General features: G+C 44.1%; 1 protein-coding gene across 3 annotated transcripts in view; it reads left to right on the top strand.

Moving 5' to 3' along the window:
* Positions 1-9,951, top strand: part of CEP41 (centrosomal protein 41) — a 48,313-nt gene extending 38,362 nt beyond the window's left edge. For all 3 annotated transcript variants that reach the window (XM_044246572.1, XM_044246574.1, XM_044246573.1), the window contains 6 exons: positions 1,903-2,053; positions 4,128-4,279; positions 4,689-4,756; positions 5,847-5,961; positions 6,430-6,645; positions 7,339-9,951. In XM_044246572.1, coding sequence (XP_044102507.1) covers positions 1,903-2,053; positions 4,128-4,279; positions 4,689-4,756; positions 5,847-5,961; positions 6,430-6,645; positions 7,339-7,487 — 851 coding nt within the window. In that variant the 3' untranslated portion in view covers positions 7,488-9,951. The remainder of the gene's footprint in view (positions 1-1,902; positions 2,054-4,127; positions 4,280-4,688; positions 4,757-5,846; positions 5,962-6,429; positions 6,646-7,338) is intronic.
* The last annotated feature ends 5,301 nt before the right edge of the window (positions 9,952-15,252 follow it).

Here is a 15,252-nt window from a genome sequence, read left to right as displayed (position 1 = left end):
TTTAGTCAGCCAGTCAGGAATGTGAAGGTACATCACTGTCTTCATTCAGATTGTCTTTAATGTCTCTTAAGTAAAATTTATAGAAGACCTATAAAGGTTGTGTTTTTACAGGTCCTTTACATGTCTTAATAGGCTTATCTTCGGGGAGAGGATATCTTATATTTGCAGTTGTTACTGTAAACGAGATGCTGATCATATTCCTTTCTAATTGGTACATTTAAAAAAGTTTTTTAGTATTTCTTTTTTTAAATTTAACCACATACTTATTTCCCTTATGCTCATAGGATTCTTCTGAAGTTTCTAGGTATATATATATATATCTTATGCAAAGTAAATGTTAATATTCTCTTCAATAACTAGGCCTCTTAGTTCTATTTCTTCTCTCACTGTACCGTTAGAATAGCGAATTCTTAAACTTTTTGGTATCGTCTCCCTCCGCACTCTGAAATTGAGGACCTCAAAGAATTTTGATTTATGGACATTATATCTGCTAATATTTAGGATATTAAAAATTTTAACTGAGAACTTAAAAATGTTTATTTACTATTTCATTCACAAATAGTGATACTGAACCCACTGCAAACATAAACAACATTTTTATGCAAAATACTTGTATTTCCAAAACGAAAAAAAAGTTTACTGAGCATAATATCGTTTTACATTTTTTTTTTAATCTCGATGTCTGATTGAATAGTAGACAGCTGATTCTCATGGCTTCTGCATTCAGTCCATTGCAATATGCTGTTTGGGTTGAAGTACATGGAGAAGATCTAGCCTCACATGGATCTGTAGTTGAAAAAGGAGAATCTTTTAATAGCCCTTTCAGATAATTGTGGATACATATCTTCAGTACTATACTAAAACCTGACAACCCATAGCTTCTTAAAGGTTAGCTGTAATGTGGAACCTGAAACCATATCAATGCGGTTTTCATACTCTGTTCCATTAAACCCATCAGTCTGTTGTGTAACTTTGAATTAATCTTCTTACCCATGCATGATTTTATAACATCATCCATTGGTCATTTGGAAAAGATCGATTCACCGAGTTATGAAGATCTTCCAAACATTGACAAATTTCATTCATTACACACTATCCAAAAAATACATATATATTTATTAAACTCACCACCTATCTTATCAGAAAAGTCATTAAGTACAGGGAGGCAGTCAAGCTCCTGGTGGCACGAACAGGATTTCCAAAATTCTGATTTTTTTTTTTTTCAAAATTGAATCATCACAACAGATACCATCAGCTGTTTTCCTTGAAATGACAATCCGCTTAGATCATTTTTGAGAAAATGTCTGCCACATGCACGAGTCTAAGTAACTATAATTTTTCTGTCAGTTTTCCTTCCAAGTAAAAATGGTGTTCAGGGCAAAAGCAGCACTAATCACACTAATACTTTCCCTTGAGACAAGCATGGTGCGTCTTGGTTTGGAGCCGACTTGCTATATGCGGACTCCCCATTTCATCCCACGGAATATTCAAAAGGTGTATATTTAAAGATGAGATTTAATAGAATCGTGATTATGGCTCCATTAGGGACTTTTTCCCAATGTGGCTGTCCTATTTATGAACCGAGCGCATCCATGATGGTGAACATATATGACGGTCACTAATAAAACTCGGTGCCTCTGCCCTGATTGCAGCTCAGGTGCTCTCAGTTTAGCCCCCATCACTTTGGCACCATTCATGCAAGTATCAACACAGTAGGAGAGACCTCGCAGGTGCCCCTGAACAGGTCTCAGGGACTCCTGGGGTCCTAGACGTTAGAACTTCCGGGACAGTTTTAAAACCGTGATGGAATTTCCCTGTCTTGACCTAATTTCAAGGGGACTGCCGCACACGTGAATACACTCGGAGGTCAACTTCACTTATTTATCCCTTTGCAAATCTTAGACCATGAGTCCTCGACGACTTCAGAGCCCGATGACAGGGAAATCAGTGCCAGGACCAACGGGAAGGGGAGCCCCGGGGAGCAGTCGCCAAGCCCCATGCAAGTCCTAAGCAGCACGGGAGCAGGGGACTCCAGCCGCTCGACTCTGCAGAGGTGCGCTTATCGCTCATCGGGTCCGGGGTTTTCCCTGCATTGGACTTCATACTCATTTGGGTAACAGTTTCAGTGATTTAGTCGCGGTAGAAACAGACTGGCAGTAGTCGAGTCCTGCATTTTCACCGCAGCCCTTCTAATTTTCTCTTGGTATAAATGCCACCGCCTGAATCTTTTCACAGCATCTTAGCGAGGATGAGAGTATATTGCTAGGAGAGCATTCATTTCCACTCCCTAATTCCATCCTTCTCAGCCTTCCTGGATGCAGGTTTGCTATTAGGACTTAGCTTTACAACTACTATCTTCTGATTCCCACTCCCGCCCCCTTTTCTGTCTGCCGCAGCTTATAATTACCCTGTCTGGAATCAGAAGAAAAATAGAGTGCCATACGCCCTGCTCTGATATTACGCAGGTGCAAAGGAGCGTGAAAGCAGCCTCTGGCATCAGTTCTCCAACGGCACGGGACTGGTCCTCCTTGCTGCATAGACTACGATGCAACACTTTCTCACAGATATTAGGTGTTGATTATAGGTTGGTGCTGATTTTCAGCACACGACCATCCCTTCTACAAGCAAAATAGTTGTGCCAGAGAAACTAGGTCTGCTAGAGAATGAATTGCTATCATCAGTACCACTATTATTTTTTTAAGATTTAATTTATTTGAGAGAGAGAGCACAAGTGGAGGGAGAGGGGCAGAGGGGGAGGGGAAAGCAGACATCCCCATTTAGCAGGGGAGCCCCATGCGGGGCTTGATCCCAGGACCCTGGGATCATGAACGCAGCCAAAGGCAGACACTTAACTGACTGAGCCACCCAGGTGCCCCAGTACTGCTATTATTTTTTTTTTATAACTATTTCACGCAAGAACTCTAAAATTGGAATTAGCAACATGGACCAACAAGACTTCCACTGAGGGTGAAGCTTCATAGGAATAGATTTTCTTCTTTGGTGCGACAAAATGGGCCCTTGCTGGCATCTCGTTACAGAACAAACAGGTCTAAGTGCAGAATTTGATTTTCCCGTGCGGGGAGAGGAGCCGCCAGGGGACACATCAGATTTGCCTGGGAAGGGCGTCCTCTTACTTCAGTACAGGCATTTCACTCCTTGCCATTTTGTTCATAACACTTACTCCTCTTAAGCCTTTGATTCATATTTTTTTTAACCACATTTTGTCTGTAATCTTTAATATGGCAACCAGTTTAAGACCTTAGAAACATAACTGTCAATGGCGAGCTCATTCATTTAATCCTAGTGTTTCCTCTGTCTCGTTATGTGAATGTCACCAAATCTGAAAGCCTCTTCAGCCTCAACACTGTCACCTATAAACTGGGAGTAAGTACAGATAACTTTTGAAGACATTAAGGGTCGAAATACCTATCGGATAAGTCGTTGTATAAATAGATGAGAAACATTAAAATGATGTTGGGTTTTTTTTCTTAAGATTTTATTTATTTATTTGACACAGAAAAGGAACACAAGCAGGGGGAGTAAAAGAGGGAGAAGCAGGCTTCCTGCCGAGCAAGGTGCCCAGTGCGGAGCTCGATTTCAGGACCCTGAGGTCATGACCTGAGCCAAAGGCAGATGCCTAATGTCTGAGCCACCCAGGCGCCCCACAATGTTGATTTCTAGTGCATCTAATGTACATAGAAAGCCTTCCTTTTTCCTGTCCTACCAACCTTATTCTTTCCCATTTTGTTCTGATTTCTTACACTCCTCACAATTCCATTAGATTAACTGTTGGCCTCTTTCTTTCTCTGAATGCTGTCCTTGTTGCTGGAGGTGGCATGTGCCCAACGGTTTCTGCCCCCTCAGCCATGCTAATGACCTAACATGCATTCTCTCAAGGTGAGTATGGGTGGACGCCTGGGTCCCTTCCTCGGGGCCCAGGGTGCTAGAATAGGAATCCATACGGCCATGCATTCAGAGGCAGAACTGAGACACCATTTCCATTTCCTTTTTCTTTGAAGTACCCTTTGAAAAGACACTGAGCACTTTCTGACTTTTCTGAAGAAATGCATTTGACCTTGAAGGCACTCACCCTGACTAGTTTCTGCCAACCTTCTTTTCACTTGCAGCGTCATCAGTGGTGTTGGGGAACTGGATCTAGACAAAGGGCTAGTGAGGAAAGCAGAGCCCACCGCCAAAGACAAACCTTACCCCGACTGCCCCTTCCTGCTACTAGATGTGCGAGACAGAGATTCTTACCAGCAGTGCCACATTATTGGAGGTAAGAGAGAGAGGAGGCGTTCTAGCGTCTCATTCCAAGAACAGAGCCTGTTCTAGAGTCCTGGCAGGCCGGAGCCACACCCCAGGGGCAGCAGTTAAAGAGATTTTCTGTTAGCGGGATCCCTTATGGGAACCTGGAATTGGGCTCTGCCGTAATGCTCTTGAGAGAGGCTGGTGACGTTCCCAGGTGGCTCTGGGGCCCAGTGCTAAACGTCCTCAAAGGTGACATGAAGCTGCCTAATGTGTTCATAGTGCTCTGTTTCTGTTCTCTCAAAAAAGTATTTAGGTTTATGGCTGGTGGATTTTGCAAGTATGTTTCTTTGAGCTTTTAAACTTGAAACCAGCTGGGAATTTGGGGCCAAGTTGTACAGAGAGCTACAAACTGCCTGAGCTTTTTCTTCTTTTTGCAGCTTACAGTTACCCAATTGCAACTCTGTCTAGAACAATGAACCCTTATTCAAATGACATTCTTGAATATGTATCCTTTGTTGCATTTTAAGGAGCTGGGTGGTTTGAGGACTGTAAGAGTCAAACTTCTCATGAATCATGGTTTTAGGGGGAAAAAACTCTGTAAAGGACCTTTGATATTAATTAGCTTACTTAGCATATTTCAGAATTTGGATTCTTAGCTGTTGCTGAGTACTCTGACCAGCCTGGCAGATGCTTCCAAGCTATCCCGCAGTGGGCCAAAAAACATTAGGTTAAAGTCTGTGATCTGTTGAGAGTTAGTCCTAAGACCTTTTTTCCCCCCCAAGAAAGCTTTCCCAACTAAAACTTCAGAGGTAAATTTTTTTTCTTTCTGTCTTAAATTTTTTCTTTCTTAAAATTTTACTTAACTTTTTTGCCATAAAAATGACACAAATAGAAAATAATTTAAGCACTGAAAAATATAGAAAAGATTGATAATCATACAACTGAACAACTCTGATTATGTTTTTTTCATATTTTATCTCTAGTTGTCTTCTCTGTATTCCTTTTAACAAAGGAGAAATCATACTGGAGATATAATTTAGTATTTTGACTTTTCCTTAGTTCATAGTACAGTGTATTTCTCCAGGCTAATCCAAGCTCTTTATAAACTCCATTTTTGAGGCAACACATTATCTCGTCTTACTATATACTAGACTATGATTTACTAAACTCTTCCTCTCTAATGGGCTTTTAGGTGGGGCTCCTTTTTTTTAACTAGCATAAATAAGCCTGCAGTGGACCCATAGGACAGAGAGGTTTTCTATTTCCTCACCTGTGAATGGAGGTTGTCATACCTTTCAGGGCCATGAGGATAAAAGAGCTCATGGGCGTGGGGTGTGGAGCTGGTGCTGTCTTGGCCCATGGCGATACTCGTTTATAAAAAAAAAAAAAAAAGAAGAAGAAGAAGAATACCAGCTCGTATGGTTTCCATGGCAAGAGAAAAAAAAACAAAAACCAGAGAGTACAGATGTGCAGAATAAAAAGTGGGGTTGTCCAATGCTCTCTGAACTCAGGAAGGTGACCCCAGACCATTCCTTGTTCCTTGGGGGCTTCTGGGTAGTCTAGTGTGGGCGAACCTTAACTCCTGTGACTCTTAGAAAAATGCCCACGGCAAGGTCATCATTCTGTACGACGATGACGAGAGGCTGGCCAGCCAGGCAGCCACCACCATGTGTGAGCGGGGCTTCGAGAACCTCTTCATGCTTTCCGGAGGTGAGTGGGCTGTACCCTGTTTGGGATTGAAAACACAGATATTTGGACTCCCAACCCTTCAACCCCCTCCCCTATGACCCTTTTCCTGTGCACGCTCAGAATTGCGAATTCTGGAAGGAGAGAGAACCACACTGGCTGCAAGGGGTCAGGAGTTCTGTGAAACTTCTCTTAGCTCCGTCAGCACATGTTTTTAATTCCTGAAATACTGCTGTTGCTATAGGACTCTGGGAGAAAAACCTTAATGCTGAAGACTGGAGCAAAAGGATTTCTGGTGGAATTCTCAGAATCCCGCCTAACCGTGGACATTTTCTGGTGTAATCTGCTTCATGGTGAGGCAGTTAAGATGTCCCGTCCTTGCGTTGGCTCGGACTGGAAGACCAAAGATGAGGAGACGTGCAGCCAGCTGCCTTCCCCGGCCCTCGCCTCCCCACGTTAACACTGCTTTTTCTGATGCTCTTTCACAACCAGGTCTAAAAGTCTTAGCTCAGAAATTCCCAGAAGGACTGATTACGGGTTCCCTGCCAGCGTCTTGCCAGCAGGCCCTTCCTCCTGGCTCTGCCCGGAAACGATCGAGCCCCAAAGTGCCACCCCTGCCAGCTGAGAATAAATGGAGATTTACCCCAGAAGACTTAAAAAAGATAGAATATTACCTGGAAGAGGAGCAGGGTCCTGCAGACAATCCTAGTAAGATATTTGGACCTTTAGAGATCATGTTTTGCGTAGACCTTTGAGATTTGCAGCTTTGAACATCACCTCCTCGTACAAAAAGTTTGTTCTCTTATATTCAGTCTTAAAATATTTGTAGGGGATGGGGAGTGTGCGGGTGCTGTGTGGGGAGGGGTGGGACAAGGGGTGGTGATCCTAGGTTGTGGGAAGAATCAGACGTTGTATATAGACAGAGCAAGAGAAAGGGTTTATCAGTCGGACAACGTACGTATTCCAGGCAGAGCGGAGGGGCTAAGTTGAGGCACAAGGATTCCCTCTCCGATGGGCTTTGTTTCCCTCTGTGGCTTCTGGGCACCTTGAAACCTCGTCTAGCCTTCCCTTGAGCACACTACTTTCTCTTCTCTTTCCCCTAATCCCTGCTGTACCCATTTCCATCAAGTATGAAGGCCAGGCTAGGCTGGCTGGGGATAACAGAGAGGAAGGGGGGGGGGAGCAAAAGCTCTCTGGGCTTCCTTTCCTTCCTGCCCCTTCCCCACCTTCAGGCTGATCTCAAGGAGGAAGAGTAGGTTTTAGCCTAAAGTAGGCCCTGAATAGGACTTCATTAGCTTAAAAGTGGTTGTACGCTAAGACTTCATTAACTTGAAAGTGTACTTGGCAGATCGTGCCCAGAGTCATTCTTGCAGCTCTGCCCCTGCTTTCTCGCTCCCTCAGGCCGCCTGAGCCAAGCTAACACCTCTGGAAGAGACTCCAAGGTTCCAGGCACCCGCAGCGGTCAGAGCCTACCTGCCGGGGTCCCCACCGGCCCCCCGAACCCTCGCTCGCTCAACAGCGGCCACCTGCAAGGCAAGCCCTGGAAGTAAAGACTTTGTCTGTCTTAGTCGAATAAATACTTTTTCTCCTTTTGGAACTGCCCAGGGGTTCCAAGTTGGTCATTTTCAGAAACTGCTGCACAGGAAAGACCCCCGCGTGTGACAGGCCCTCTTCCCTCTGCTCCGGGGCCAGCACTTGCCTGCATTCAGCTCGGAAGGAGTTTTACAAAAACCAGAGGCATAACAGGCTCTAGTGTCCTCCCTGTTGTTTACAGAATATTTAAGTTTCTGAAACTGAGCAGGAAAAAAAAAGTCTAATGTTTTAGGTCCTTTAAAAAAAAAAAAGGCCCAGCTTGTATTGGGTCGTATCCTGCATTGTTTTGTAAATTCTTCAGTCCCATCTGGTATGTTCTTCCCAGGCAGTTCTTTTTCACTCAGTGATCTTGGTTTCATGAAGATTCTCCAGGTGGACTTTGCAGCAGCCATCTCGGGGTTGGGGGGTGTGGAAGGTTGGGGGAGTGGGTGCTTCTCACCTCTCAGCACCCCCTAGCCGTGGGCCCACTGGTCTGTTATGAGTTGGGAGGCAACGGGGGACACCTGGAGCATTGCTTGGTTTTCAGGTGTGTTAGAGCCACCCTCACACTCCCTGAGTGTTCCTCCCCGCTGGCTGTTTTTCCTGGACCAGCCCTGTAACGATGCCCTCACACAGGGCATGAGGGCTCCTCACCAGGATGCCCTGTCTGCCGGACGGTCCTGTGTTAAGGGCCACTGATGCACCCCCACTGCCCACCCCGGCCTGCTCCTCATTGGCGGTCGGTCTCCCCATTGTACATTTCCACTCCCCAGCTCAGGTCCGTCCTTCTTGGATGGATAGAAGTTATGGCCCCTTGAAAACAGCAGCGTCAGTTGGGCGACCTCAGGCAAACAAGGTGAGGACAACTCCATGGTCCTTTGTCAGGGCCGACAGCCCCTTTAAGCCCTAGCTTTAAAATACAGTATTAGTCTAATTGAGTAATTAGTGCAATTTCCTGCTTACTTTTCATTCTCATGACTGAGCTGTGATTAGGAGGTTGTGATTATAGATTCTGGTTTGGGCCAGAATTTTGAATCAGCATTAATTGAATTGCTAGGTGACTGACATTCATTCTATTTAATTGGAGGAACAAAAGACCTCAGGTAAGGATGAGGGACTCCGAAATCATCAGGCAAAGGGAAAGAGCCTTGTTAATTTTTATGGTCTGTGATTTGTAGCTGTGATAAGGGACTGAGGAATAAATTGTGCACTTTGTCATGGCAACCGGCTTCTGAAAAGCCAACTGAAAATTGCCTGTCCTTAGGTGGTTCCTGCTGCCCGTAAGATTTGCCTTAACGGGACCATTTTCTTGCCACCAAAAAAAAAAAAAAAGAGCAGGGGGAGGAAGGACGGAAGGAAGGAAGGAAAGAAAAAGAGAAAGAAAGAAAAAGAAAGAAAGAAAAGAAAAGAAAGAAAAGAAAAAGTACCACAGTATTTCTAGAGTTGGGGGCTGTGTTTGTAAGAGAAATAAAGGTAATAAATATCTCAAAGAGACATATGGAAAAATAACTCTCAGATTCAGCCCAGTTCTGTTTTAGTGTGTTTATTCTTCTCTACTTGATTTCCAAAGTGCAACATATTCTGACGCTTTAGAAATCAAACAAACCAGGGACATTGTTCAGATGTCAAGCCGTGCCCAATTTTCCACAAGATTCAAGAATCCTGTATAAAATGCAGCCAACGTACACATAGCTTTAATGAGGAGCCTGTCATGTTGCCCCATAAATTTATTGCCTGAGAACGTAGTTCAGCCTTTTGCTAATGCCAGAATGCTCTGGCTTTTTATTTTCTTTACGGCACAGATTTTAAAAAATGCAAATTTTTCCACACTCAACTTTCCCCTAGCATGGACAAGATTTTCAGCCATTTATGACACATATAGATTTTCAAGGGGGGAAAAATCTCTCTGTGTAACAAAGTTCTGTTTATGCCATTTTAAAGTTGACTAGTCAGGAGTTTCGATTCCCCATTCAATTCTATTTTGACAGGAATGGTAGTCCTCCTTTGTTCCCACTCTGCATTCCGATCACCAAACACCCCTAGAGTATTAGAACCTACTTTGTGTGTGTATATGTGTGTGTGTATGTGTATATATATATATATATATATATATATATGGAAAGTTACCGTAGCCAAACCTCATAGAAACGCTGCGCATTTAGCTGCGACATCTGGCAGGTTGAATATATTTGTGTGTGTTTCTCTGTAGCGCTTTGCCTGTTGATAAGGATTTTAAATCACTGCTCCTCAAAGACCTCTTCTGATTCTGCTCTTTGTGTGTTAAGTGTCCACTCGCAGACAGTTTTTTACACGCTCGAGTTACTGCTTCGAATGTTCTACTCTGTTAGCTTCTTCATTGGATTAACTGACATCTATTATTGAAGCGATCGGTGGTACTTTGTGCAATTATGAATGTTGAAGATTAAAGTACATAGTTATTAATTTGTTGTTTGCCATTCATATGCTGAGATCTGCCAACTTCTCTTTTGCTCTCTGTGGAGATGATCTGGGGGGGTGCTGCCAGACCGAAGTGATTTGAAAGCGTGCCTCTTTTCACGGCATCTCCCTAGAAGGTACTTATTCTTTGTGTAAAAATCAGGACATCGTTCCAACCAGAGCGAGGGGCCTTAGCTCTCCAGACAGAAGACCTGGGTTTCTCCTCATGTTCAGGCAGGGGCTGGTGGTCCCTTAAGCACCTCACAGCAGGACTTTCTTGTCAGTGTTCCAGGGTTTGTCGGGCTGCACTTGCTTGGAAATGTGAGCCCTCCCTACCCCCCCACAGGATGGCACTTGCATTAATGATGTATAAATGCATTTCCACCTGAGCAGTGCTGATAGCCAACATCTAAATAATAACCCCCGTGCTTTAAAGGGGTGTGTCTTTAAGGAAGAAAAGAGAAAAGCAAAGAAGCAAGAAAAGGAGTGAGGGGCTATGGCAGGGGTGGACGGCTGTGGGGGGTAGGGTGGGGGAGCTACATTACTCACCCAAAAATGGAAAGCATATCTTGGGTTGTTGTAATGCCAGGGTTAATCGACTGGAAGGTATAGAACGATGCAAATGGCCTCAGAGTAATTTTATTTTTTGCCTTTAGTAAAACACCAAAATCAGCGCAGTCATGTCGGACTTGCTGTGAATCCGAATTACAAGAGAACAAATAGTGGTGTTCATTAGTTGCTGAGGGACTTCCCCCCCCGCCCCGTGGAGCTATCGAGATTATACAAAAATTCTTAAGACTCCAGGCCACTCACCAAGAAAACAGGACAAAACAAAAACCTTCTTTTCCCCCAATTCCCTGGTGGAATATCAGTGAAATCAGAGTCCTCAGCGAGGAAGAAAGATGTAGGTAATTTTTCTTGTGCTGGTTTCGGGTTCTGTCATGTCACATATTGGTTATAGATTCAGTCTTTATGTTATCCGACATTTTGGCAGGGGTGGGGGTGTCATTAATTTCTGTCCAGCGGGATTTACATCCCCGACTGCCTTCTTCCCCCACCCCGACGATTATCGCCGAGAACCTTCCTTTCCCCAGTTGCAGCCCATGGTCATTGTCTTTCTTGGTCATTTAGATTCATCACAATTCTTTCAAAGGCATGATTCCTATAATACTTTTCTTTTTCACAAGAAGCATCAGAAACATGCATTATAATTCATCAGTTTAATTATGTGGGCATGATGATATGCTTATATGCAGTTCAATTAATTTTTTGACTCAAAAATATATTTTTTTCCTATAAAAACAGGAAATAAGACGCACTGTGCTCCCAGAGTGTTCAGAGTACGTTTGGGTAGCAATACTTTCCCAAAACGGTAGAAATTATTGACACTGTTGTTGCCGTGTCCTTCCGCTGAGCCTTAGGTCTGTTATGACGTGGAAAATGTAAGGATGGAAATTTGTCAGCACTGAATTCTGACAAAACAGGATTCAGTGCCTGATTTTAGGCGTGTTTACAAAAGTCCATTTGTCATGCCGCGATCCGCGATCCGCGATCCGCGATCCGCGATCCGCGATCCGCGATCCCCTGGCGGTCTCACTCTCTGATGCCGATCCTCCTTTGTTCTGAACGCAGAAGCAAATGCTCTTCGCCTGTGTAACATCTTGAGGCATCTGGTAAGATGCATGGCAAACAGAGGCCACTTATTAAATGCTCCTGACTGATGGACTGCCTTTTTTTAAAGGATGCAAACACATCTTCCAGTAGACAGTATTTTGACTATAAGCTCCCAGAGGGTGAAAATCACCAGCGATGGGACAGTGACCTTTAGGAAGCGTGCGTGAATAAACGCACTGAAGCCGTCAGGACTGCGGTCTGGGGTGGGGTGCCCATTACGGGGGCCACTCGGAGCCGGCCTGCTGTTCTGGAGACCCTGGCAAACTCGTTACCTTTTGTCCCTGTGTATATCCTGCTTTTGTAGGAGAGGCATTCACAAGCCTGAGATTTTTAGATCACCCACTACAGGGGGTACCGTGGGAGCTGTTAGGGCTGTTACTATTACCTTGTCTATGTGCAGTCCGCCGGGCCCGTTTTCATGGTCCCCTCAGTCTCTCAGTAGACTTTGGAATTCATCAAACACAGGTGGCACACCGTCCCCATCCCAGAATGGGTTCTTTTTCTCCCTTGTTTCAAATCTCAAAACTCCAGATAATGATCCTAGCAAACACGCTTACTGTGTGTTAGGCCGTGTTTCTAGACTCTTCCAGGTATGTTTTGGCTCAGTTCTCACAACAGTCCCATGAGAGGGACACCCCATTTTTCAGGTGAATCTGAGGAGCCAGTGGAAATTAACCAACTCGCCTCGAGCCCCTAGACCCTGAGCTAAAGATGGAGAAGCCCAGAAGCGACCTGAGAACGGTGGTTTCTGAGCAAATTCACCCGGACCGCTCCGCTCTGTCTACCCACATCAGCTAGGCACTGCGCTCTCCCTCCATGGTAACCCGATTTACCAACGTGAATGCAACTTGCCCTCGGGTATCGGCCTCCCTTCCCGCCTCGTCCCCGGCAATCCCACCAAAAGCTTGTCCTCCTCAGCCTGCACAAAAGGCAAGAGGAATTCAGAGACTGCACATCTGCTCCCGGGAGTATGTATTTCCACAAATCCACTGTCTGGCTGGCTCCCACCGCCTGTCCTGAGAGCAGGGGCACCAGGCTTTCTGGAATCTATTCTGTGTCCAGATGAACATGAATGAGGTCTCACTTAAAAAACGGGAGTTACAAACTTTTAACCTGTCAGAAAAGAAGGAGGCTGTTTTCGTAAATTGAACTATTCATTTAATAAACCACATTGATATGATTTGTGTCCAACCGTTCCTTTCCTTTGGGGTGAGGTCTCTGATTTAGACTGAGACGTAAATTGTGGGAATTGCCTCCTGGCCACGGGCCTGGGTCTCGCGGGAGGAAAGCGGCGGCAAACCTCTGCCTCCATCCGTGTCCGCAGAGCGTTTGCTCCACTGCACTCTCCCCAGAATGTAGCAGAATGCCCCCCCTGTGGTAGAGCAGGAGACTTTTCATTTTCTTCTTTGCGTTTGGCCATAAACATTTGGCAGTCTCCGTCTCTGCGGTTGTTAGGCGATTAACTCAGCTCACAATTCGAGTTGCCAAATTAATGCAGATCCTGAAAGCTTTGGGGAAAATTCATTACCCTGTGACAGTTTTCAGATTTGATGGGTCCTCTGTGCCTCTCTCTCGGAGTCCTTCCTTCATGTGGTTGATTTGAATGTGATGGTTGGTCAGATCAGTTTCCTGGGAGTAGCACCTGGGGCTGATGATATTTGCAGAATGGTGTTTCTGTCCTTGGAGTCCTTAGGACAAGAGCCCTTCTGCACCCTCAAACGCACCTGGCCCCACTTGCCCTTGCAAAACCCTCGCTGAGATGATAAATAGCACTGCACTGGATGAGGGACTGGTGAGGTCATATCTGGATTGTAGTCAATGACATGTCAATTTGAACTTCAAGCCAAAACCGGAAAGCTACACGTGCATATCTGAGTGTCCCTTCAAGAGGCCACCTGAAGGATTCTCATGGACCACCAATGGCCCACAGGCCACATGGAGAACCATCTAGAATGGTGTTAGGAAAAAGCCGAATGTGTTCATTTAAAAATAAAGACTTTTGGAAGGCCCTGGAAAATAGGCATTAGCGTAATCAGTTCCCCAGATTGCTGCAGGAACCGAATGCGAGCAGAAAGGGCTCTTGGGGAATTTCATCAGACCTATGGCAGACTGCTCAGGGAACAGCTCCCAGCTGGGAGCAGGGGAAACCCCTTCCCCGTGTCAAAACACTGCTACTTCCTGATCTATCTGGAGTATACATTTTTCCAAAAGTAAGGTTCATTGTTCTAGGCAAGATAGAGAAATAGGACGCCAGAGCAGAAGAGATGAGTTGAGGCAAGTTACAAAAAAGAACCTGGGCACAAATTAAGATTTGGCCATGAAATGTTGGATGTTAGTATTAAGTTGATTCCGGATAACTTTACCCACAGGGTATTTGGTGTGTTTGAAATAGTTGTGTTTTTTCCCTGATTCTAAAAGCTTATTGCAAGAAATTCAGAAAAGAGGAAAAGCACCACCACCACCACCACTACCCAGGGTGACCTCAATTATCACTGGAGAATATGTCCTTCCCGGGATAGTGTGTGTCTACGTGTGCATGTGTATGTGTGTTTCAGACAAAAATGAGATTCATACTCAACATACTATTTTGTAACCAACTTCTTATTTTTTTAAACAACTGTATGGAAGTACAAATCCCATACTCTAAAAGCCGTGCATTTTTAAAGCTACAGTTCGAGGACACTCAGCAAATTTACAGAGCTGTGCAACCATTACCACAATCCTATTTCAGAAGATTTTCAGTGTGTGGTCAGCTTCATTTCACTCAGTATTTTGTGACCCATTTCCTCATGTCAACACGGTCTGCAGTGGCCTCATGCTACTCTATTGTTCAAACACGTCAAAATGGGCCTCTACAATGGTGCCCAAATGGGTTCTTTCCCTTTTTATTTAATTTTGTGTTTTTTGCAGCCTTTACATACATATCTTTGAACCTGTCTGAATATTCTTATAAAATAAATTTCTGCAAGTGGACTTTCTGAGTCAAAGCAACAATACATTTGAAATTTTGATTTATTTTGTGTCCCCCACCCCCACCCCCCGGGAAGGTGGCATCAATCTATCCTCACACCAGTAGTACATGACAGGTCTTATTTCTTCATACCCTTGATAACACTGAGTTGTCAGTCTTTTTTTTCTTTGTCAATCTGATGGGAGAAAAATGATTCCTTTGCTTTCCTTTAATGTACAAAAAAATCACTCGGGGGAATGGTATCTCTCATACGTTTATTGGCTTTTTCTGTTTCTTCTTTTTGGAATTGCTTATTTTTCTTTCAAAATGGTAGTCCTTTTTATTTAACCCCTTTTACTTATAAGACCTCTTTTCTCCTCAAGATTTTTAATACTTTTTCATATATGCTGCACCATTTTCTAAAATTATCATTTCCCTTTATGCTTTATGTTTTTAGTTCCAAAATAAAATTTTTGCCCCCAGATTTGTAAAAATATGTATCTGAAAATAAAAATATAAGCCTCTTCCTACCCTTGGGGGAAAAAAAAAAAAAACCCACATAGTACTAACAAGTTCCATGTCTCCATTTAACAAGTATTTATTAAGTGCCTACTGTGTGCCATGTATTTGGCCTACCAGTGAGGATTACGTGTTGAAAAAAACAACGCAGTCTCTGCCCTCAT

The sequence above is a fragment of the Neovison vison genome, chromosome 4 (genome assembly GCF_020171115.1).
Source record: "Neovison vison isolate M4711 chromosome 4, ASM_NN_V1, whole genome shotgun sequence".
NCBI classification, from domain to species: Eukaryota; Metazoa; Chordata; class Mammalia; order Carnivora; family Mustelidae; genus Neogale; species Neogale vison.
The sequence above is the reverse complement of the archived record's forward strand: the minus strand, read 5'-3'. Positions and strand labels throughout refer to the sequence as shown.